The following is a 22,918-nucleotide window of genomic DNA, read 5'->3' on the forward strand; positions in this document are numbered from 1 at the left end:
GGATGGACGGACTGTTGCAGCGCGTCCTTTGCATAATTCAGCACAGAGCTGCGAGTTAGTGGCATTATTTGTGGAAAATTGTCAAATCATTGCGGTGGAGAATCATATTGAAAAGGGAGTAAATGGAGAAAAAAAAAAAATCAAATGCCTTGGAAAGAGTTTAAACCCCAGTATTGTAGGTATTTTCTGTAAATTGTCTGTTTTCACCTCATCCTGCAAAACGATCCCAAAGTTGAGGCATCCTCTTGTTATGAAGTAGTTCCTGCTATTTTCACCACAGAAACTGCAGTTCTGATAGAAAGTTAAATCCTCTATGTTCCCAGCAAGGAAGAGATTGATATCTCACAAAAGGGCTGCACAATGTTTTACAGCCGGCTCTATAAATTTCAACTGAAAGTCGTCTTTTTCTGTACTTTTATTGACACCTTGTCTGCAAAACGGCAATCTTTCCCTTCATCTGGAAACAAGTCATGTCAATCCTCGCCTTCAAGGATTCATTCGGATTCATTCATTTCGTATCTTCCAGCTGGCATTCCCCTCGGGTCTCGCTGCGTTTCATCAGCCGGTAACAAACCGTGGTCCGGCGCTCTAGACTCCCGCGTCCTCACGCCTGAGGTCAGCCCTCTGATTCTCGCGCATCGGATGATTTACAGCTCGGAAGCAGCAGCCTCTCTCTCGAGGATTTCACGTGCCACATTTGAATACAAATCCTCCTCCGTCTCCTTTATGCCTCCCCAGGCAGGCTGCACACATCACCGGTCTACGTAAAGATGTCTCATTTCCGAGCTAATGTGTCTGATTCCCAATCAGCCTGGCGCATTTGAATGGTTTTCCAGCTCATGAAGTGTTATTCCTGATGGGAAGTCCTCACTTTTATCACGAGGGAAGCTTCACTTTGCTGTACAGCCGAATGCAGGCATGTATTTAATAACATTGATAAAGAAATATTATTGGAAGGCAGCTTTCTGTGAGATGTGGCCGATTAGGCGAGAGAAATGGGAGATATATTACAAGAAAAGTGAGATTCGGTATTGATTCCTTTGGAAAATGACAGATGACTGACTACAACACAGAGGAAAGGCTGAAATGCGAGGGGGTGATTTTTCTCTGCGGACATTTGTCTCAACACGGCTCCACTGTGGCATTTAAGTCTCGCGTCTCCTCAGGTGAATCAATAAATACTTAAAAATCTACAGGTTTTCTCTCTATATGTTTATTTTGTTCATGCATCCTTCTCACATTCCAAACCATGATACCAAATCAAACCTAAAAAAAAAAACTGCTGAGTGGAGAAATGACTAATGTGGGATTGAACGTATTGATTTGGTTTTTGTGCTAATTGAAGCAGTGGCTAATGCATTCTGGCCAGTTCACTTGGCCCGGAGTCAGAACTGTGACTGAAATCCCCGAGTAAAACAAATTAAAAAGCCATCAGATAATGACAGCGGGTTGTTGTTGTAATAAAGCGCTATCGCAGTCATGGATTTGAGGTCTGTGCACTGTACGTGTGCAGGAAGCATAAATGCCAACAGACCAGGTGAGGCAAATTCATCACAACTTCCCGCCCTCCTCCTCCTCCTCCCCTTCCTCCACTCCCTGCTTGTGCATCATTTATATTATTTTCAGTAGTCCTCCCTTTTTATTTTGCCTTTTCTGACCCCGGTCTTGCCATTTGTAAACCTCTCTCATAATTTGAGGACATGTGGAGGAATGAATAAATGGAGGTTTTCTGTGTGTGTGTGTGTGTGTGTGTGTGTGTGTGTGTGTGTGCGTGCGTGTGTGTGTGTGTGTGTGTGTGTGTGTGTGTGCACGGTGCTGCAGTCAGCACTGCTTGCAGCCAAACAACAAGAAAAAAAAAGGGAAAAAAAAAACAAAGAAAAGGAGCTGCAGCTATAAAAACATGATTTCTTTTAATATATTGTTGTACTTTTCATGTCATAACTCTTCTAATGGAGCTGCTGGAACGGCATTGAATCAATTTAACAAGCAGCAGCACACTCACAGAACCAAGCAGGAAAGGCCAACATTGTCAACCCAGTCTCATTCCGAATCGTATCATACCTACGTCGGTCCACAGCTCCTAAAATGTTGTCATTTCACCAAATTGCACTAAACAGGTCTGAAAAAGTAACATTTATACGTTTCGTCTGCATATTCTTCAGACTTCGGGTCACGTGACTGCTGAGTTACATAGGAGGACAAAACATGGCGGCCATATCTTCTAATTTTGGTGGAAAATACAAAATTTTAATATCGCTTGTGTTTTTAGCTTCATTTTGATAGCTTCTCGAGCGACTCATGTACACTTCTCACTGTAAACAATGCAGTTGTCATGCCAGGCCACAAGTTGGCGCTCTTGGATGTTTTCATTATGAAATCACACACAGAAGCAGACGGAGAACAATACGATATAAACATTAACAATGGGAGAACACGGACATTCTAGTTTACAGATGACCAATTTGGATTGTTATGACAGTGACTGTCAAAATAAAACTACCAAGTCCCAGGAGAATCTGGACTGGGAGTCATGACACGGCAGAGGAAACGTTGTTCTTATTGTCCATCTACTGAGCGTGTGCAGACGAATCAGTCATCACGGCCGTGGCGTGTATGTGCTGGAGCCACGTTTCAGAAAAGTTGCGTTTTTGCCCGTTTCCATAGAAGTTTTCAAAAGTAAACAGACCCCAAAATGTTCCGAAAGTTTTCTGTTTTCTTTTGAAACCTTCATGTAAACAGGGTCTAACCCTGATCATGCTGCACCCATGGCGCAGCGATAGCCACACTTGTTGGCATTAGTTTTTCTACAAAAACTGAATTCTTGACGCTGCTTTCAGACTCCGTGTGACACCGTTATATTTCACACACTCGCTCGCCGGTGGATAAGTTATCAGCTGACTGATTCCTCCCTGATGGGAACGAAGCTCGCATTTCACCTGTTGACCTTCAGTTTTATTCCATGATGTGCATGTAGTGGAGCGATGTGCATTCCAGTTTGTACAATGGCTTCTCTTAATGTACCTTATTGATTGAAGTGGTTTTTTTCATGATAATAAACAGAAGACATTTCAGTTAAATACAATAATTGTGTCAAACGATGCGGTGATTTGTTGTGTCTCTTTGGGGAACAGAAAGCAGGTGGACACCGAGCAGCCAGCAAACCTTTATCGGCCTCTCCCAGCGGCGAGTCGTTTTCAGCTCAGGATTTCACAAGCCTTTTCAGTCCCTGCCACTGGATTTGTCGGGTTATTGCTGAGCCGCCAGAATGACAAATCAAACAGACTTTTTCTACCCGGACCAGCTTCGCCTCTACACGTGAAATTATTCTGCCGGGCCTCGGCGGTGAAATGGGATCCAAGCCAACAGAGAAGCATGAGATAACTGCAATGCTTTTCTTCCACGCCCCGCCTCACGTCTGTGAATTACCTTTGTGGCTCTTTTGCTCCGTGTGCTTGATGTTTTACCCGTCATTACGGTTCCCGCCTGTTCCCCGATCCTCCCCCTCTAGTCCCCCCCCTCCCGGCTTATTCTGCCCCCACTAAATTTCCCGGGGACTCTATCTCGCCCATTTCAAATCGGATTTCGACTCAATTTGCCATACTTCATGTCACTTTGCTGGAGAATTCCACACTTGATATAGACGCATGAAAAAAAAAAAACAGCAGAATGAGCAGAATATGATTTGTCAAAACTTTTTTTTTCTGCCCAGCTTAGTGATTTTTCGAGATTTGCTTCTCTCCTCGTGTCGCCCCGATTCGTCATGAGGGATCGCCACCCTGACGTGGGCCAGATGGGGCAGATGGGGGGTGTCCGTCAGAGAAATATGTTGCCTTCACTTTGTTGTTCAGGCGAGGAGGTGGCTTCGCCACAGCAGGTGACAGCACCTATTAATTTGCCCATTTAATTTTAAGTCCCGACAGCTTCAGGCTCCACCACCTTCAATCTCCCTCTGTCATTCAAAAGAGGTCTCCAGCCACACACACACACACACACACACACACACACACACACACACACACACACACACACACACACACACACACACACACACACACACACACACACACACACACACACACATGGAAAGCTTTTAATCTAAACCTTAATTTAGTCTGATCACTTCCCAGAATGCAAAAGTGTTTAAATCGGTCCCATTTTCCCCACTACCAAATGTTCAGCAGCAACATTGTGAGGATCCACAGCGGCGTGGAGCAGGTTGCTGAAAATTAGTAAATGATTTCAGTTTCTGGTCACATCTGGACTTATTTACATACTGAATGTATAAAGTGACTAGTTACTCATCAGAGTATCATTTCCATTGTTGTAATTGCCTCCGATTTGAATGATACACACATAGTTGTCTGGTCACCGCTGTGTGTGTCAGTCTGATGACTGATTCACTCATTAGGATGAGTTGGGAGGAAGATCCTCCATAACAGATGTCAATCTCAGGTTACATCAGCGCCATTTCATCTCAAGTGAGCCGGACCAGTAAATAATTACCTTATAATATATATATATAACTGGAACTCTAAATATCTCTTTGTTTCAGTGCGACATAGTATTGATATATCATTAAAAAGTTCATGTTTAATTACCTATCGTTTTACAACACATGATAAATCTCAAATTTGATTAAAAACTGTAAATATATTAGTATCACACCTCAGTTCAACGTGTGCTTTACGATTGGAAGTCGTAAAGCACAGTGGATTTCTGTTACACTATTTACATGTTTAAAGGCAAAAAACATTTGGTCACATGTACACTGATAAAAGTATTCTACTAATAAAAATAATAACTTTTTGCATAGTTTATTTAAAGGTAATCAAGCAAGATTCTTTTTTGTTCAAACTACTTATTTTTCCTACATGGAAAATAAAATCCAAGTAAAGTGAACCAATTTTATTTTGGTATATTCTTCATTCTGTGGGCTTTGGAACCCTGATGGCTTATGGGTATTGTAAATAGTGTCATTCAATTCAATTCAATTCAATTTTATTTGTAAAGCGCTAAATCACATCAACAAACATCTCAAAGCCTCTTACAATGATAGAGAACAACAGAACCCAACTAAACCTTCCAAAGCAAGCAGGTGTAACAAGCAACAGTGGCCAGGAAAAACTCCCTCGCATGGCACTCTGTAGGAAACGTTGTTGTCATTGTCCATCTAACTAGAACTATTTACTGTGGCTGTGATGTGACTGTGCAGTAGCAGCATTTTAGAAAAGTTGTGTTTTCCATCAGTTTCCATGGAGACAGAATTGGAGCGTTTTTGAGGATTTCCAACTTGGACGCTATTTTTCACAACTTTGTGTTTTCAGTGGCTCCGAGCATCATTGTCACTTAAACGGAACCCTGAAAACACTACGAAAGTTTCTGTTTTCACTTGAGAACACTGTAAACGGGGCCTCGACAATCTCAGCGAGGTGAGAGTGCTAACCTTGACACAGCTATTTACACAGACATATGAATAATCGTGATTTTCCATGCAGGTTCCATCATGTCCAGCATATGACCATAACCAGGTCCCCTCATAAATATACTCTTTCCATTCAGAAATCCCTTAAACACCCTCATGAGATCACACTTTCTGGATGCATCCTACTCCGTCGAGCAGACGCCCCGATTTAGGATGGATAGTTTCTCATTTCATGGTGCTGTGCGAAAGCCACACTTATCAGGCTCCACGTCTCTGCCTGGACTGGAACTGCTCTGGAGGGCTGCAGTCTCTAAATCCTTTCCTCCATCATAAAAAACGAAGGTGGTGTAGCAGCAGCAGCGGCAGCTGCTGCATGGAGGTGGCAGAGGGAGTCGTTGGTGGGGGAAACTGTCCACTGCCTCGACCCAAAAAGTCACATGTGTCTCTGCCAGCAAACATTAAACTGGTGGGGTGGCAATTAAAGCATGCCAGGGGAGGCGGTCAATCATACTGACAAGCTTTCAGGAACATGAATTAAACAAGAGGATCGATATCTTTGATGTGAGGGGAATACATATTTGAAAATGTAATAAGATTGTTCTTTAAAGGTACAGGTTATGCAGTGTGTGGAGTTTCAAGGTGGACAACTCACAGCTCTATCTGAGGGGGGAATCCAGCAGCACCGGGGGTTTCAAACTCATCTGTTACTTCATATGAGCGATCCCACCGTCCTCGTGCAGCATGTCTCTGTTGGCGACCACCACAAAGGCATTCCTGTTGCTATTTTGACTGCCTTGCACATGTTATAAGCAGTTGGAGATGGTAAGAATAGCACTGCCGTAATCCCAGAAGAGCATTAGACCCAGCACAAAGCACTGCAGTGACGGCTAGGAAAGTTTGGAAGTGACAAGCATCCAAAGGGCCATCTGGAGGTTTTGGTCTAATGTTCAAAATGCAAGCGTGGAAGCAAAGAAAGATGTGCTAAAGACCTGCACAGAAATCCTGCATTTCTGAGTAAGTTATAGTCGGTACACTTTCCTGAGAGAGAAAACACGAACAGGTATTCTTTGGGTGCTTCGGCTATACCGTTAAAGTTAATTGATGACTATAAATGGCCTTGTACGGAGGTATGGATGTCCTGGGCTGTCGTTATTGATATAGCATAGAATAGAATAGCTATATTGTCATAAGGCACATATAATAGAATTGTATATGCTGCATCCTTTGTGCATCCATATAAATTGCACTAAAGTAAAAACAAATAAATAAAGTAAAAAGGCTGCCAATTTGTGAAAATGTTAACACATGTTTAAAAAAGTACACACTTTGTTAAAAGTAGAGCAGTTTCTGAAAAACATTAACGTTTCCTGAAAAGCAGACAAGTCATAAAAAAGTTAAGGAATTCTTGATAAAGGACAAATTTGTAAAAAAAAAAAATTAAAATTGACAATTCGTAAAAGGAGATGATTTTAAAAAAATAGAAAAATTTGTAAAGAAAGTGAACAATTCATAAAAAGTATAAAAATGTTTGAAAATGTTTTTATTATTTCTAAAAAAGTAGAGAAATTCAATAAAAGCAGACAATCCGCAAAAGAAACAAGTAGACGATTCATAATAAGCAGACACATTTTTATAAAAGTTGACAATTCGGAAAAAGTAGACAAATTTGGAGAAACAAACCAGTAGACGAATTAATATATAAATATAAAGTGAACAAAAAGTGACACATTTTCACACTAAACACTAATATAAGGTAACATGGAAGAGATTGCATGTGATGGAGATACTAAAATATTAATTCCCAGGTCAATTATCTAATGGAAGATGGATGGTTAAGTATATAAATCCTTATATAAAGGATCCATCTGTCCACATTATAAATGCTAATATTTATGAATTTGATTAGAATGCATAATAAATGAAGACGCTCCACTAATCACATTCACACATATGGCGTAGCGAGGCCAGCTGGTAAACTTTGAAAAATGAGTGGAGAAGGAATTTTCTTTCGGCGCGTGTTATTATACATGAGATGAGAGACAAGTTTGACCTTGTTGAACGAGACGAAAATCCCCCGGATGGAAGTCGTGATGGGAGCGCAGCGTTCACCGCAGGAGCAAAGGTTCAGGTGGAGGAGAGAGACAAAGAGCCAGAACTCATGAATTTATACCGCGGTGTCACATTCCTCGGTTGCAGCCCATTTCTCACCGAGAATCCTCTCATAAAGCTGCATCTTCAATCTCAGGCTTCACAGAGGGAGGATCAATCCGGCCATTAGCCGGGATGCCGGGGCCTGCTGGAAGTCTGCTCCGTGATGGGAGAGCCGCATTCGCAACGGTGGTGGTTTTACACAGTTTAGCCTCCATCCCCGAGGAAAAACAGTCTGTAAAGGGATGCGTTCCTGTAACCTTGCATGTTCTGGCACTTATTGAGACGACTGATTCAGTTCCACTGACTGAAGTCACTTTGGGTTTCTGTCCTGACGGGGGGACCGCTCAGCGTTTCTGCCGTTGTTCATCGGAAGCGGACGTCGTTTTCAAAACATTTCCGTGTGAACACAAAACTTTTCTAAAACGAAAGTGCAGAAATAGTGGAATAGTGTGAGTTCCTGAGCTCCTCTGCCGTTCTGTGTGGGGAGTTTGCATGTTCTCCCTGTGCATTGTGAGTTTCCTCCAGCCACTGTGGATTGTTGTGTAAAAGTCTCAACCAGATTCCTCTCCTTCTGCAGAAAATGTGGTTTGATCCTTTGAGTTGCATATCTGAGTCCTTCCAAACCAGAGCACGTTCTTATGCAGGTTATGCAGGTGAGATGTTCACATGTACAAGACTTTCCTCTACACCTGTACTCAGGCTCAAGTTGTAAACATTTCCAGCTTTTTGTCTCTTACAGCTGATGAGGGACTAAATAATAAAGTTTTTTGACCAGATATAAATTTTCTAGAGTAGGACAGAGAAGTAAATGTGTATATATGTGCATATTTGCATAAAAATGCAAATAAATATTGAGTCTGAAATTATTCTTTTGTTTAATTTAATGTATTAATCTGTTTGAATGCGACGGTGCATATTAATGAACAGACTGTAAATATGCCAGATTTAACTCAGAGACAGTTTTTCCATCCGCAGTCCCAGTGGGTAAAAAACATACCACCAAGTACTACAGTACTGTACATTTAAGTCATAACACACACTAGACAATGTACCACAATACGAAACATATATGATATAAAACGCATGACGAAACATAGAAGATTACAAAAACAAACACGACTATGTCTATCCCTGAAGTGCTAAAGTTAAGGTGCATTATCACACATTCCAAGTATTACATATATTGTTTTGGAGAATTGGTTTTCTAAATGTTTTGTTTTGTTTGTTTTTGTATTTGGCATGTTGATATACGCCTGATTCCCCTCTGTAGTTGTTCACATTCCATCTTTGGTCACTTCTATACATGCAAGAATGAACACGGTACTACTAGATGATTACTGGATTGATTTCCTGGGAATGTTTACAGGGTCCCCCCCCCCCCCCCCCCCTCTCACACACACACACAAACACACACACACACACACACACACACACACACACACACACACACACCCATGATTATGCAATTACTCAATAAGAATCGTGCGCTCCATTAATAGAAAAGCAAAGCAGCTGCTGCTTGTGTAAATCCTCCTTTTTCTGCTTTGTAATCAGCTTCTTTTGTTTGCAAATGTGTGTGTGTGTGTGTGTGTGTGTGTGTGTGTGTGTGTGTGTGTGTGTGTGTGTGTGTGTGTGTGTGTGTGTGTGTGTGTGTGTGTGTGTGTGTGTGTGTGTGTGTGTGTGTGTGTGTGTGTGGTCCCAGCCTGTTGCCATCAGCCAAGCACGAGTGTGGGATTAAAGCAGGTCTGCCCTCTGCTGTCAGCTCGCTGTGTTTACGGCTCATCCAACAGCTGAGGTCAAACAATATTCCGTCCTTATGATCGTCCAGTGAGACAAGAGGCAGAAATTCGTGGTGGAACGTCTCCAGGAAGTTTTTCTTTCTGTTTTTTTATTTTTTTAATGTACATCAGGGGTGTCATCAGGGCAGTTTAACATACAGTTAAATTTCATCCTGAGTGACCCGGACAGTTAAAAACCTTTAAATTTCAACCTCAAAGTTTTTTCTTTCGTTGTTGTGCAGAGTATAAATGATGAAAACATCTATTTTCTTTTGCAAAACCAAACAATTACTACTGAAATATTTTATCCAATGACTAGAATAATTAGCAATATCCCCCCAAAAAAACTGTTGAAGCTCTTTGAAAATAGCTGCTAACGTGACCATATCACAACACAGAGCTTTCAGATACTCTTCAACGTATTTAACACTTAAAGTGAAATTTGATGATACATTATGTAAAGTTTGTCCAGTAAAAGTGATGCAGGACATTCATCAAATGTGTTAAGGCCAATAGATTGTTTTTACTCACAAGAAACATGATGAAATCCTTAAATAATATCATACTTAACAAATGTTAGGACAATAAAAAAAATATTTCAGGTGAGTACATTTTTAGTTTTGAGTAAATATTGACATTTTCATCATGTATGCGCTGCGCCACAACAAAGAAAAACTTTAAATTTAACAGTTATTATTGCACTATTTTACTAGTCCCGCTCACTCGAGATGAAATTGGGCCGCTTAAGTAAAATGTGTTTGACACACCTGTCGTAGACTGTTTGTGCAACGTAATAAAATATAATAAAAAACACTCAAAAGATGAGAAATTGAGCTTTGCGTCCGTATATTAATCATCACGATGGATAACAACCGACAAAAAGACAAAATTCAGCAGCATTTGTAACACGAACTTCTCAGTATGAACAAAAACACATGTGATCGTAGAAAACTGCAGCAGAAGTTCTGTCAAACTTTACAACCATGAAATCTGAATAAATCCAGACATCCGACTTGACCTTAAATCATCTGCACTGTTCTTCATGCGTACATTGCATATGTGCCTTCAGGATTTCCTGCAGTTTGACGTAAAGTCTGTTTCCCCCTCAATCACATCACTGCAGTGGTTAAAAATCGAATTGTGTTTCTGGGTCTTGTGCCAGAGTCTCAGACGGTTGAAGCCTTTTTTCATTTCCTCCCTCTTGTCTGACTTTTTTTTTTTTTTTTTTTAACAAAGTCTCTCCTGGAAATCAATGGTGTGTGTGTGTGTGTGTGGGGGGGGGGGGGGGGCAGTAATCCAGTCATGTAGGGGCGGAGCGTGTTTCTAATCTTTTTAAGACGTCACCGTAATTAAAAGAAAGAAAAAAAAAAAGTTAATCTGAGCAGATGTGAGCTGTTTTGCTGTAGGTAGTCTGGGGATGTATAAAACTGTGTTTGCATTTCCTTCCAGCTTCCTTTCAAAGTAGTTTTCTCCAAATAACTTGTGAATTATGCGAGTTCTGACAAGTTAGTCTGTGTTTCTAAGTCTGTGAGGCAGAAATCCCAGCACGTTGGGTTTGTTGGGTCCACATGAGGAGGCGTTGTGTATCCTGCCAGACCACATGAAGTCCAATCAGAGGGCAGATTTTAGATCTGTAAGCTTATAATTAAATTAAATTTACAAGCTTTTTAATGGAATGAAACCAAATGATGTGTTGTATTCCTGGTCAGTGACACAGAAAAGCTATTGTTAATCACCTTTTTACATTTCTAGTTTTTTTGTTTTGAAGAATAAAATGAATTGCTTCAGCAGACACACAGTCTCATTGTTTGGGTTTGTGATTTTTCATCATCAATCTGCAGCTGTTGTGATAAATAGATCACATTTTTCATCGATTTTTAATGTAAAAATGGCTTCACGCATGTGAGGAATCAACGCTTTTCTACAATCCCTCACTAGACTATTAGATTGTGACGTTTTTCAGGGGGAAAAATATTTCTTACTCCACTGGCATTTTTCCCACAACTGTTTCCTAAATTAATTACTCTCAAGTGTCAGATTATTAAATGTTCTACATATATCAAGGTTTAAATAGGTTAATGTCCCCATAAAAGTGGTTAAACAGAACAATCTGTGTTAAAAAAGAAAGAAAAAACTTATTACATGCACCTGGCGGTGTTTTTTTTAACCTTTCTGGGCGCAGTTATTTGTTTTATTAGTGGAATTACTGGAGGAAAACAGTTTAAACGGAGAACAAATGAGAATCACTTGTCACCTGTCATATAAAACCTTGAGGGGAAAAAAAATGAGCAAGAGGATTAAAATTCTGGAAAATCTCACGCAGTGATGTCAAGCAGATTAATCTTATTTTATGGGCTATCAAAACCCTGTCTCCATGTAAATGTGCCACGCTTGTCAACTTTTCCCTCCACGTGGGGGCGCTCTTGCTCTCCGGATGACTCCTGCATGGACCCTTTTGGGGCACAGATGAGAACCTAAGACTTGAGCCGACTTTATGTGCCAAGTCATGACAAGTTTCGATGGCAGATCAGTGATATCACACGTGTTTTTGGTTGCTTTGCGCGCGCCGCGGCTGTTTTGCGCACCGACTGCTCTCCGCGCGCACTTGGAGGACCTTTTTAGTGTCCGAGTGTTTATCAGCGGTCACTTTTACCAGGGAGGGGGAAGAGGAGGGTAACAAACCGAGCCTTGAGCTTCTGCCTCCGCCTGTCCGGACTCCGGCTGCTGGATTCAGCTTCTTGTTACCAGCGGGGTTTTTTTTTTGCATCCAGTCGGGAAAGTGCGCAAAAACTGAGCCGCTTGCAGGAGCTCCGAACGAGGGGACCGACCGGAGATCCTGAAAGTACGTGCTGTGCATCCTGAACACATCCTGGAAGGATTTCCACTCAATCCCAGCATCATATAATCGAATTACTATCGCTGATTGACCTCCTTCAAGTTTTTTTTTACCTTTTCCCCTTCTAACTATCGATCAAGAAGAAAGCAACATTTTTATATATTCCTATTTATATCTATTTTTTATTTTATATTTTACAAAATATGGCGTCTTTGTATCAGAGATTCACCGACAAGATCAACACAAACAAATCGTTCCCCAACCCTCCAGAGGCGAGCCACCTCCTCGGGCTTGGTGTGGAAGGGGAGAGGCCGGTGGAGAGCCATCGAGCCGGGCTCCAGCATCAGCACCGGAGGCGCTGCGAGGACGAGGACGTAAGAAACTCCCTTCACCTTCACTCGTCCGATTTACGCGCTTATAGATGCGTGAATGCGACGGATAGAACCGAGTATGCATGTTGCCGTGTGTCTTCTTTTAATCACAAATCACACGTGTGAAAGGAAACTTGTCAAACTTGTGCGTCATAGCCTCAATTGGCTGGCTTCTCTGTCAATAAATGCCGCGTCAGCCACGTCCTCTGAAAGAGAATTTACGCGCAGTGGCGCTGTCTGGTCACTCGGTACGCTGCACTCGTCACCCAATCACGATTGTGCGTTTCCTCCAGATTCTGCCTCGAGGTTTTGCGAGGATCTTCTATTCATCTTGAGTGTGTATTTTTTGCTCATTAAGTGTTTTCTGTCAGCTGAAATTGCCACCCTGCGTGTTTAAACCAAAAGCTGTCAGATTGCAATGTAAACCGCGCAGCGTGCCTCCCAAATTAGGTTTGTTTACCTCCCGGATGATTTATTAGTAGAAGAGCTTTTCATTTTCAATTTTTTTTTTTTTTATAATACAAATACCTTTTCAGCTCTTTACAGTTCCGGGATTGTAATCCTTGTTTGGCCGTTTTAAAGCTCCAGTACATACCGAGGGAAGTTGGGTGGCGCTGTCCACGGTGCTGAAACAGTAGACCGGGGAAGTGCATTGAATAATACTGAACATTTAGAGTTCTCCATTTATTCACAGCTATTTGAATGGAAATGTTCATATTGGGAGTCATTTTTACACATGAGTGTCAAAAATAAGGCCCGTGGGCCAAATCCTGCCCGCCAAACCACCAAGCAAAGGACACATAGAACATAGCAAAGGGAACATAGACACAACACAACACTGAGACCTGAGATGCTCCCTCGTTGTTATCAAACTAACCGTAAATCCATGCTGTATATATATATATATATATATATAAAACATAATGCTGCCTTATATTTGATATACGTGCCTCGACAGGACGTTACTGGGTCAATTGTGTGATATAATTGGTCTGTAATGTTTAAAAGTGGTTGCTTACTAAGTTTAAGACACTCCACTAGGTGGCAGTGTTGAGTCAGTTTGCTACATGTCGATTTTTTGCACTTTGTAGATCTAGATTTGAGGAAGATTTTGATGATTTTCCCGACTGTTGCATTAAAATGTGTTTGACCATTTGTAATTGTGTGTCTCACACCACGTATGGCAGAGCTTCGAATCAGCTCAATTGTTAAGGAGTAATCCAGGTAATTTGTAGTGGTAAATAGCTTAAAGTGATATTCCACACCACTGACCGTGCAGTAGCCAAGAGCTTCAGTCATTCTTATGTCAACTATTGCTCCAGCTGCTTCTTTAAGTGACTCAGTACACCACCTTGTGGTGCAAATTCATATTGCAACAGCACACCACCAGCTGTCATGAGACTCTGGAGGTTGTCATTGGTATTGTCAATTTACTTGCGCATGTGTAGAAGAAATATTTACTTTGGCTGTGATGCGCATGTGCAGTATCAGGAGTTCTGCCATCTACACGGAGACAGAGCATGAGCGTTTGAAAATATTTCCACCTTGGCAGCTGTTTCCAAAAACTTGCATTTTCAGTGGCTCTGAGCATGTTTTTGTGTGAACAGGCCCAAAATGCATCAAAGGTTTTGCGTTTCCACTTGAGAACATTGTCCTGTTAACAGGCCTGCAGTGTCTTGCAACACTTTATCACATGGTCAGGCGTCGGTGGGGAATCAAACTGCCAACTTGAGAATTGCGGGATGACCAAATCTTTCCCCAAATCCATATATTGGGGATTGTCTGCTCGGAAAAAGTGGAATGAGCCTTCAAATAAAACCTGAATTGTCTCCCAGAGCTGCTCTCCTGCATGTTTCAGCTGTCATGCTTCTGTGACCGCTTCATAATGATGCATTTATATAGAGACAGAGGCAGACGTGGCAGCAGCTCCCAGAATGCAGGCAGAGAACCGGAAAATGTTTTTTGTTTGACAAACTAGTTTTTTATTTCTACCGACTAAAAAGCTACCGGGCCTTCATTTCTCGCTGTCCCTCAGTTTTATTTCAACTGTAAAACCTCCGACTGAACAATTTTTTGTGATCTTTGTCGTTCCTCTCTCTGAACTTTGTTCATATTTTTTATCTGCACGTAAAAGCACGCTTTCCTTTTTTGAACAAGAAGAAGAATACAGTATTTTCTGTTTGGCAGCAGCTGCATACTTGCATCTCTGGGTGTAAAGTACAGGAGATAAAACACTGGCTGAGGTGCGCATGAATATAACATGAGCTTGATTTATTGACTGGCGGCTCTTGTCTTTGTGTTTGTTGGTGCAGAGAACTCCAACATGATCTGAAATCAATACAAATAGTAATGCAGAGTCCATATTCATCAAACTAAGAGTGTGGCGGGGGAATACAGAGCGGAAGAGGAAGGTGAAGGGACGGGATGGTAAAATCTCCGTCCTGGTGTTTTGTAAATGCGGCACCTTTATGTCCCTCAGATCACATTTACACAAGTGAAAACTCATCCTTGTATTGTTTTTGTTTGAGAAACGTTTCACATTTAGACGGCAGCGTTTTGAAAACGATGTCTGTTTACACAGAAACCATACGTGGACATGAGCTGCTGCTGTTGTTTGTCTTTGTAATGAAGCGGCTGCCGTGGCTCGGTTGGTAGAGCGGGTCAGCTTTCAATGGGAAGGTTGTAGGTTTGATTCCCTATTTATCCACATGTCGAACTGTTCTTGAGCAGGACACTGAACGACAAGCCGCTCCTAATGGATGTGTGAATGGCTGAATGTGATTAGCAGCGTGAAGTGATTCGGGGATCACTATAGAGGTGAAATCCATTCAGTGTTTACACACGCGCTGAGAACAAAACACTATAAACATTAACAATGGCAAGTACACAAACATTCATGTGGACAGACGACCAAGTTGGATTGTTGTTACGTTGACAGTCAACTATAACTATCAAGTCCAAGGAGGATATGGACTGGGAGTCATGACACGACTTATAGTTCATCTACTGAGCATGTGCAGAAAACTATTTACCACGACCGCGGTTCACATGCGCAGTCGCTGCATTTCAGGAAAGTTGAGTTTTGCACCAGTTTCCATTGTGAATTTAAACCGTTTTCCAATATGTGTATTTTCAGTTTCAGTACGCAACAGACGGGGCCTCATATACACATAAAGTTCATCTATAAGCCGTGACTGTGTTGCTTTTCTATCCAAGGGCTCACTCTTAATGTCAATCCAGGCTTTGGCTTCGTGCCAGCTGCCGGGCCTTAATGAGTGAGTCTGGCGGAGGTGACATTTACATCACACTGTGTGGACGAGAACTCCAGCCCTCTGGGATGTATGGGCTCATCCCGTGACTCAGCCCCCCGACAGTGTCAGCGCACAGCCCTGCTCTGCCTCTTCTAAACTTTATCCACCGTTCTCTTTTCAATCTGACACAGCACTTCTGTGCCACTGTTATTACAGAGGTGTGACTTTAAGTACAGTGAAAGAGGTAGAAAGAGATTCCACCTTTTGCTATTCCAAGTACTCAAAATGTAGCTGTAGTTTGGGGGGGGGGGGGCAATGCATGCAGAAATGAGTCGTATTAATCACATAGTAGACCACAAACTGTACAATGAAGAGAAATCGTGTATTCATCTATATGGGTTTTAGAAAGGCAGCGAACTTTGAAGTGGTCTGTTTAGAAGTCTGCTCGGTACTTCAGTGCCTGGTGTTCAAAGAGACCAATAATCTCTCTGTGGGATTAAAACAGCATTATTGGCGGTTTTTGTGCTACTGAAGAAAAAAGGTCTTCTGAGAGCAATAAAAAAATATTACAAATACAAGCAAGCCGCAACATAATGTAGCAAGATACCGTGAATTTAATCTGCCCATTGAGGTAAAGAAAAAATGGCTCCCATGGTTTATTCTGAGTCGTATTATACACCAGAATAACCTCGATATCTGCTGATACAGTGGAAAAAGATATAAAGCATGTCTTATGATATACTGTATATGTGCTGCCTTCTTTTTCCACTGTTCTTTAATCTTTAATATTTGTGTTATCATAAAACCTGAATCTGATACTACTCAGCTTATTATAAGGGCATTTCGGGCCTCAGGTGTCTCATAATCCAAACCCGGAAAAACACATTTTGTTGTTGGTGTGTGCGTAGGTGTGACGGAGAGATGAAGCATAAAGAGGATTGAGTGTGTCAGTGTATTCGACCCTATTTAGATGATATTTCAAATGTAAACGCATTGATTTTTCATACTCGTTTCACAAAAGTTTTGCGTCAATGTTTTGAACGTTTCCATGGCAACAGCAAAAACTCTGAAAATTGTAGTTAGCTTTTTTGTTGTTGTAGTATTGAAACCACACCCACAGAGAAGTATTTACTGCGACCGTGGTTCGTAACAGCGTTTCAGAAAAGTTGTGTTTTCCCCATTTCCATAGGAGATGGAGTGGGAATGTTTTTAAAAAAGTTTCAGAGACTCCGAGCACCATTATCGTGTCACCAGACACCCAAAGCACTATGAAAGTTTGTCGTTTTCATTTGAAAACACTGTCGCGTAAACAGCTCCCCCCATCTTACTCAATACAAACATAAATAGAAAACAGAACAAGTGAGATGACTTGAGACCGTGTTAAAAAAAAATAAAAATACTGCAACTGTGGGACTACGCAACTCAGAATACACAAACGCACAAACACATGTTCACCTCCCCGTGTACTCTGAATCTTCTCCTGAGTCTCGTTACGATCGCGCCGATCAGAAGAGACGCGGATGCAAGTAAGAGAGATATTTACTGTTATAATGGGGCCTGCAGAGAGAACGCAAACTCAACCGTACCACAGGGAGGTTTGATGGTGAAAGTATGGCTCAATTTTAGCTTCTTGTCTGTTTCTGTCGGTTTAAATGCCATTGGAGAGGATATCGAATTAAAGCCGACATATATACGCAGGCTGCCCTTCGAACCCCGCTCAAGGTCAAGACCTAATCTGACCGATAAATTCTTAAAACTTCTATTTAACAAAGAAAAAAGAGATAAGAGTCCTGTGAAACACACTTCAACACTTACAAATGATTCCAAACACCCAGAGTATCCGTAGATAACACAGACGTGCAGAGTGAGAGCGTCTGAGGGGCGGAAATGTGTTTGATTAAAACGTGATGAGCTGTTTCTCTCGTCACTTAGAGGATTTGAGACTGAGATCACGATCACATGTATTGACAGAGAAGGATTTTAGCCCTCGATGGAGACGAAGACGAGCTCACGCCAAACAAAAGCAATAATGACTCGTTTTAAATGCATTGTCTATTTGAGAAGGACTAATTCCTCTTTCTGGAGTCTTCATGCTGAGAGCAAACACTGATCAGTAACTCATTATATGACTAAAAGCAAAAACTAAGACAATCTGATGGGATGATACTAGATGATGCAATCCGATAGAAAATGTTACAGGTGACTTGGTGGCAAAGCATACTAAGGCTTACTTTCACTTATCCAAACGTACCTTTGTTGTTTATCAGGGCTCGGTTTACACGACAGCGGTGCTCGGAGTCACTGAAAACACAACTTTTTTAAAACGGCTCCCAATGTGGTACTATTTGAAATTGCAGAAACAGCACCTTTAAATTATAATTTCAAAGTGTTATGTAATCAAAATGTCCATTTTCGCAAAGCCAAACAATTACTACTGAAAATAACTCGCTTTCATGGCAGCATCACTGATATCTCAGCTCGGGTCTCAGTGTTGTATTGTGTCCACGATCTATAAGAACTTTCTTTAAACAAGATTTTGCTTGGTGGTTTGGTGGGACAGGACTGGAGCATCTTGCAGGCCAGTTTTGTCTCACACGCCTTGCGTTCAACACCGGTTCTGTACAGGATGTCGATGTTCCTGGCTCAGCCCAGTTTCTTGGCAATGTACTCCCCTGGATGTTGATATTTCTCCACAGTGCCCGGACTGTTTAAATTCCAACCAAAAATATAATATGACAATATTAGCACAAAGACTGAACACTTATGGTCGTAGTATTTGACTCTTTTATGATGAAGACAAGTAGATGATGACGTTTTACAATACCAATATGCAATAGCAGGGTGTATGGTTATTACACAATAGTGATACCCTCTATCTCCTTGGATAGAACTCCACAAAAAGGGTTGCGATTGGGGGACAGAATGATGATCAGATATAAAAATAGTAGCTCAGAGATGCTTTTCAGAGCGCGAGCTGTACCGGAGACGTCCTGTCACCCGTGTCTTTTTGCATTTCTGGCTTTTTCCAGGCTTTAGTTCTGCTGCAGGAGGCAGAAATTGCTGTTCTTGACTGTGGTTAATTGGATGAGGAGAATGCCTCACATAAGCAGCTTAAGGCCGAGTGGAAGCCAGGTGAACGCATGCGTACGGAGGCTGACGCTGTTTGTCTTCTATTCCCACTGAAATGGTCGTAATTAGCTCGGAATAATGAACTGCCACTTGTCTCGTTCGGTCTAATCACAGCAGCAGCGTTTGCCAGGGTTTTGCCTTATTTTGTGTTGATTTGTAAATAGTGAGTGATCAATGATGGCTCTGGAAGGATGGAGTCATCAGTCTGCCGTTTCGATTCGAGGTGGCATCTGGAGATCTGTGAGTGTAGTGTGACTGGGAGTATTTGGAAGTGCTTTTAAGATTACTTCTGTATCTCCTTGAAGAGAAAGGGAAGGAGCGAGGCAACAACCGTTGGCACAAAAGACTTGTCTGATGAGAAAACAGCAGTTCTAATTGTTTCCTCTTGTCTCCAGTCATCAGTAACTTTTTCTTGATTGCTGTCATAGTCTGAACATTCAGTGACGAGCCCCCTTTTGACCCCCACAGCTAATTTCTCCTTCATCAACAAATTCTCCAACACTTCATGTTGATGAAACACGACACTCTCGCATGTGCACCATTTTCCCCAGTGATGAATTATGCAGCCAGCGGGGTATAAAACGGCGGTATGGTTTATTTATCACCGGGAAGCTCTTGCTAATCAAATCATGGGGAGGGGGAGGCCGTATCTGGCCACGTGGCGCCAGCGCCAATCACGCCTGGCGTCTGGAGGTCACATGAGGAGGCAGAAGTTGATTTTAATGTGGAAAAGTTGTCAGATGTACATGCGGTGTGTGCCTGTGCATTTATCTATAAGGTATGGGAAAGCACAAAAACAGCTCAGAGGATTACACGAGAAGATGAAATGTTTGGATTCCCCTCCTGTGGGAAGCAAAATGGGTCAAAAAAATCTACTATTACACCGGATTTCCCTTTAAACCTCCAAGTGTGATTAAAAATGCACGTAGGAAGGGAAACAACATGAGATAATCCCCACTGAAGGGATTTACAGGGCAGGATCAAACATGTCCCAACTATTTCTTTCAGGACGAGAAGAAGAAATAACCTTGAGCTGCTTGTCGATACTGAGTACTAATACAAGTACCTATTAAAGGCCATTAAGTATGATTTATACTCCTTATGCAAACATTAATATTAAAGACTTTCCAAACCGTGGACATTGCTTGTGCTGTCTTGTCTACCTTCGGCTAAAGTTGCTGATAGATGACATCACCTAGAACACGCCTGTTTGTATCGAGGATCTGTTACGAGTAGGAGTACTGCGTACAGTATCGTACCCGATACTGGTATCAGTATCGGTATTGGTATCGGTGCATCCCTCGTTTGTATAAAGGTTAAAATGTCTGAAAAATGTCTTCTGCAGAATTGTGGAAATGGCTGTTCTGTACACAAAGGGAAAGGGTATAGGTAACTAGGTAACTCTGAGGGGAAAAGTCAGGGCTATTCATCAGCACCGAGGTGGCATCGAGTGTCTCACTGTTGACGTGTGCAACTCTCCAACTGGTGCTGCATTCCTCTTTGTGCCGTCGTCGCTCGTCTGGCAGCAAGCTGACAATAACAGATGGTGGGCATTAATAACTTCATCTCAGCGTAAAATGAATTCATATCCGGCCTCTTCGCAAGGCGTTCTCTCTGTGGGGAAGAGGCGTGCAACAGGGATTGAGGACGAAGGGAGGCAGCCACTGAGAAAACGCTCCTCCGCTGGGTTTGAAGCTGCACTCCTTCTCCCCCCCCTCCCTGTTCTCCATCCATCTCCCTGACACATGCACATAGCTGCACAGGCAAACAAATGAGCGCAAGCCTTAAGAGCTGCTCTGTGTTTCACTTTTATGGGTCAGAAAACAGGAGTGCCGATTTAGTCATTATTTATGACCGGACGTGGTATTTCTTAGATTAGGGAGGAAACGGCCGAGAGGCAAATAAATGTGAATCCGTCCATCGGGCAAACAGCAAGCAGACGATTTACGTAAGGGTGACACTGAGGTCAGGCTTCATCTTCAACTAAAGAGTTCTCTATTGTTTGAGGTTCGCGTTTGAGAAAAATGATGCTCAAGCGTTGGCCTGAAATTACAAAGACTAAATTGACCCATGCATATTTATTTCTGCAGGTATGGGTTAGTGCAGATGTGTTTTGTTCAAAGTCACAATATATATTCCTTTTTGGAAAGTTCACCAGTATGTCCGTGTTGCCACCACCCTGCACTCAGGGTCAAGACGTAACTCAAGCGTAAATCAATATAATCTAAATATTCACTCAAATGAGTCAAAAAAGCATCCCTCGTGCCATTTGCTGGTATATTAACTGGTATATTAACACACTATATGTAAAATACACTTTCTTTGTGATATTGTGTAGCGGCCTCCCTGGTTGGGAATCACCGTTTTAGAACATGGGCTTGGCCTCCACACATGTCTAAGCATCCATCTTAAGGTGCAGGTTCAAGCCCCAAGGTCACTAGTAGTGTGCACATCTTTTCCCCAACTTGAACTTTGCAAATACTAACCAAAAGGGAATCCAAATGGTGGCACCAAAGTGATTTAACACGGCCACCCAGTGAACCAAGGAGACATGAACCCCTTCAGACTTAATAAATGGCTTCAAGTCTGACACATTACACTCTTGTAAATTCCAACATATTGCAGTAAATCACAGTTTTCTGTCAAACATATTGCGCCGGGGGAGCTGGCTAGGGCTTCCTGTAGGTTATTTAATTGTGATGTTCTTTAAAATCCATTGAAATGATTATTTAAGTGTTCCCGTGTCAGAGTCTCTTAGCATAAATGAGGTTTGTGATGATGAATGATGAGCTGAAGTGCCCGTGGCTCGACCACTAGAGGATGTCCTCTTCCTGTCTCAGAGCGAGGTGTGTCATTTCTGAGGCGTTCTACAAGCCGGGTCTACCGGGACCGGAGGGCCAGCCGCACAGAGCGAGGTTAAATCAATGATACGGGGGATGAAGGATGATGAAAGGAAAGTGCAGAGACAGAGGGACAGAAGGAGGAAGGGACAGCGGCAGACGAGACGGAGCATTCTGCCTTAAAGGCATCACAGAAACAGAGAGAGAGAGAGAGAGAGAGAGAGAGAGAGAGAGAGAGAGAGAGAGAGAGAGAGAGAGAGAGAGAGAGAGAGAGAGAGGAGAGAGAGAGAGAGAGAGAGAGAGAGAGAGAGAGAGAGAGAGAGAGAGAGAGAGAGAGAGAGAGAGAGAGAGAGAGAGAGAGAGAGAGAGAGAGAGAGAGAGACTCTTGATCAGGACCAGGGACAGATAATTGAATAGCACATTATGTAATAAAAGATGAATGGTGTTTCTGAAACACAATAAAAGGAAGGCTGTGACCCGGCCTGCTCGGACGAGAGAGGATCAGAGCGGAGGTCTGCTGTGAATGGAGGGAGAGCTGTGTGATCAGTGGGTTCATCTTCACTCCACGTGGCTCCAAGTGCTTTACTGTGCAAATGCTGCTTTTAACCATCAGTAAGTGTGTCTCTTTGTTTTGAGTAATACCTATAATATATACCTGTAATGCACTTCTTTTTGCAGTGAAATTCCAGGAATTGATTACAGTCATTAAAAAATGGAGGAAGGTTAAAGTGTTTTTTTCATGTGGTAGAACAGCTGCAGCATTAGCATCATTAGCATTAGCACCCCCCCCCCCCCCACACTAACTGATGTAAATCAACTAACACCCAGATTATAGAGCATCTTCTTCCGTATTTTACAAAATAACTTGCGTACACGTTCCACAGACGTGCACCCCCGAGGCTTGCCGCTTCGCACTGCATGTCTATTAGGAAGTATACCGGCGTGAGATTAAGGGAGTTTTAATACTACATTTTGATCTGCTCCTGTTTTGTCTCGTGGGGCATTTTAGAGTCAAGATGTATGACCAGTGTCATGCTTAGTAACAAGCATTACTGTATGAGTGTGGCTTAAGTAGATGGAATAGATTCTTCAATGTGTTTTGGAAAGAACTGCATCCATAGAGTAAAACTTTATATACTG

General features: G+C 42.1%; 1 protein-coding gene across 1 annotated transcript in view; it reads left to right on the top strand.

Moving 5' to 3' along the window:
• Nucleotides 1-12,390: 12,390 nt before the first annotated feature.
• Nucleotides 12,391-22,918, top strand: part of LOC308125778 (A-type potassium channel modulatory protein DPP6-like) — a gene marked incomplete at both ends in the record, with an annotated part of 217,073 nt that continues 206,545 nt past the window's right edge. Inside the window, one exon of the mRNA XM_080489766.1 lies at nucleotides 12,391-12,561. Coding sequence (XP_080345892.1) covers nucleotides 12,391-12,561 — 171 coding nt within the window. The remainder of the gene's footprint in view (nucleotides 12,562-22,918) is intronic.

The sequence above is a fragment of the Lipophrys pholis genome (genome assembly GCF_963383615.2).
Source record: "Lipophrys pholis genome assembly, chromosome: 20".
Lineage (NCBI taxonomy): Eukaryota > Metazoa > Chordata > Actinopteri > Blenniiformes > Blenniidae > Lipophrys > Lipophrys pholis.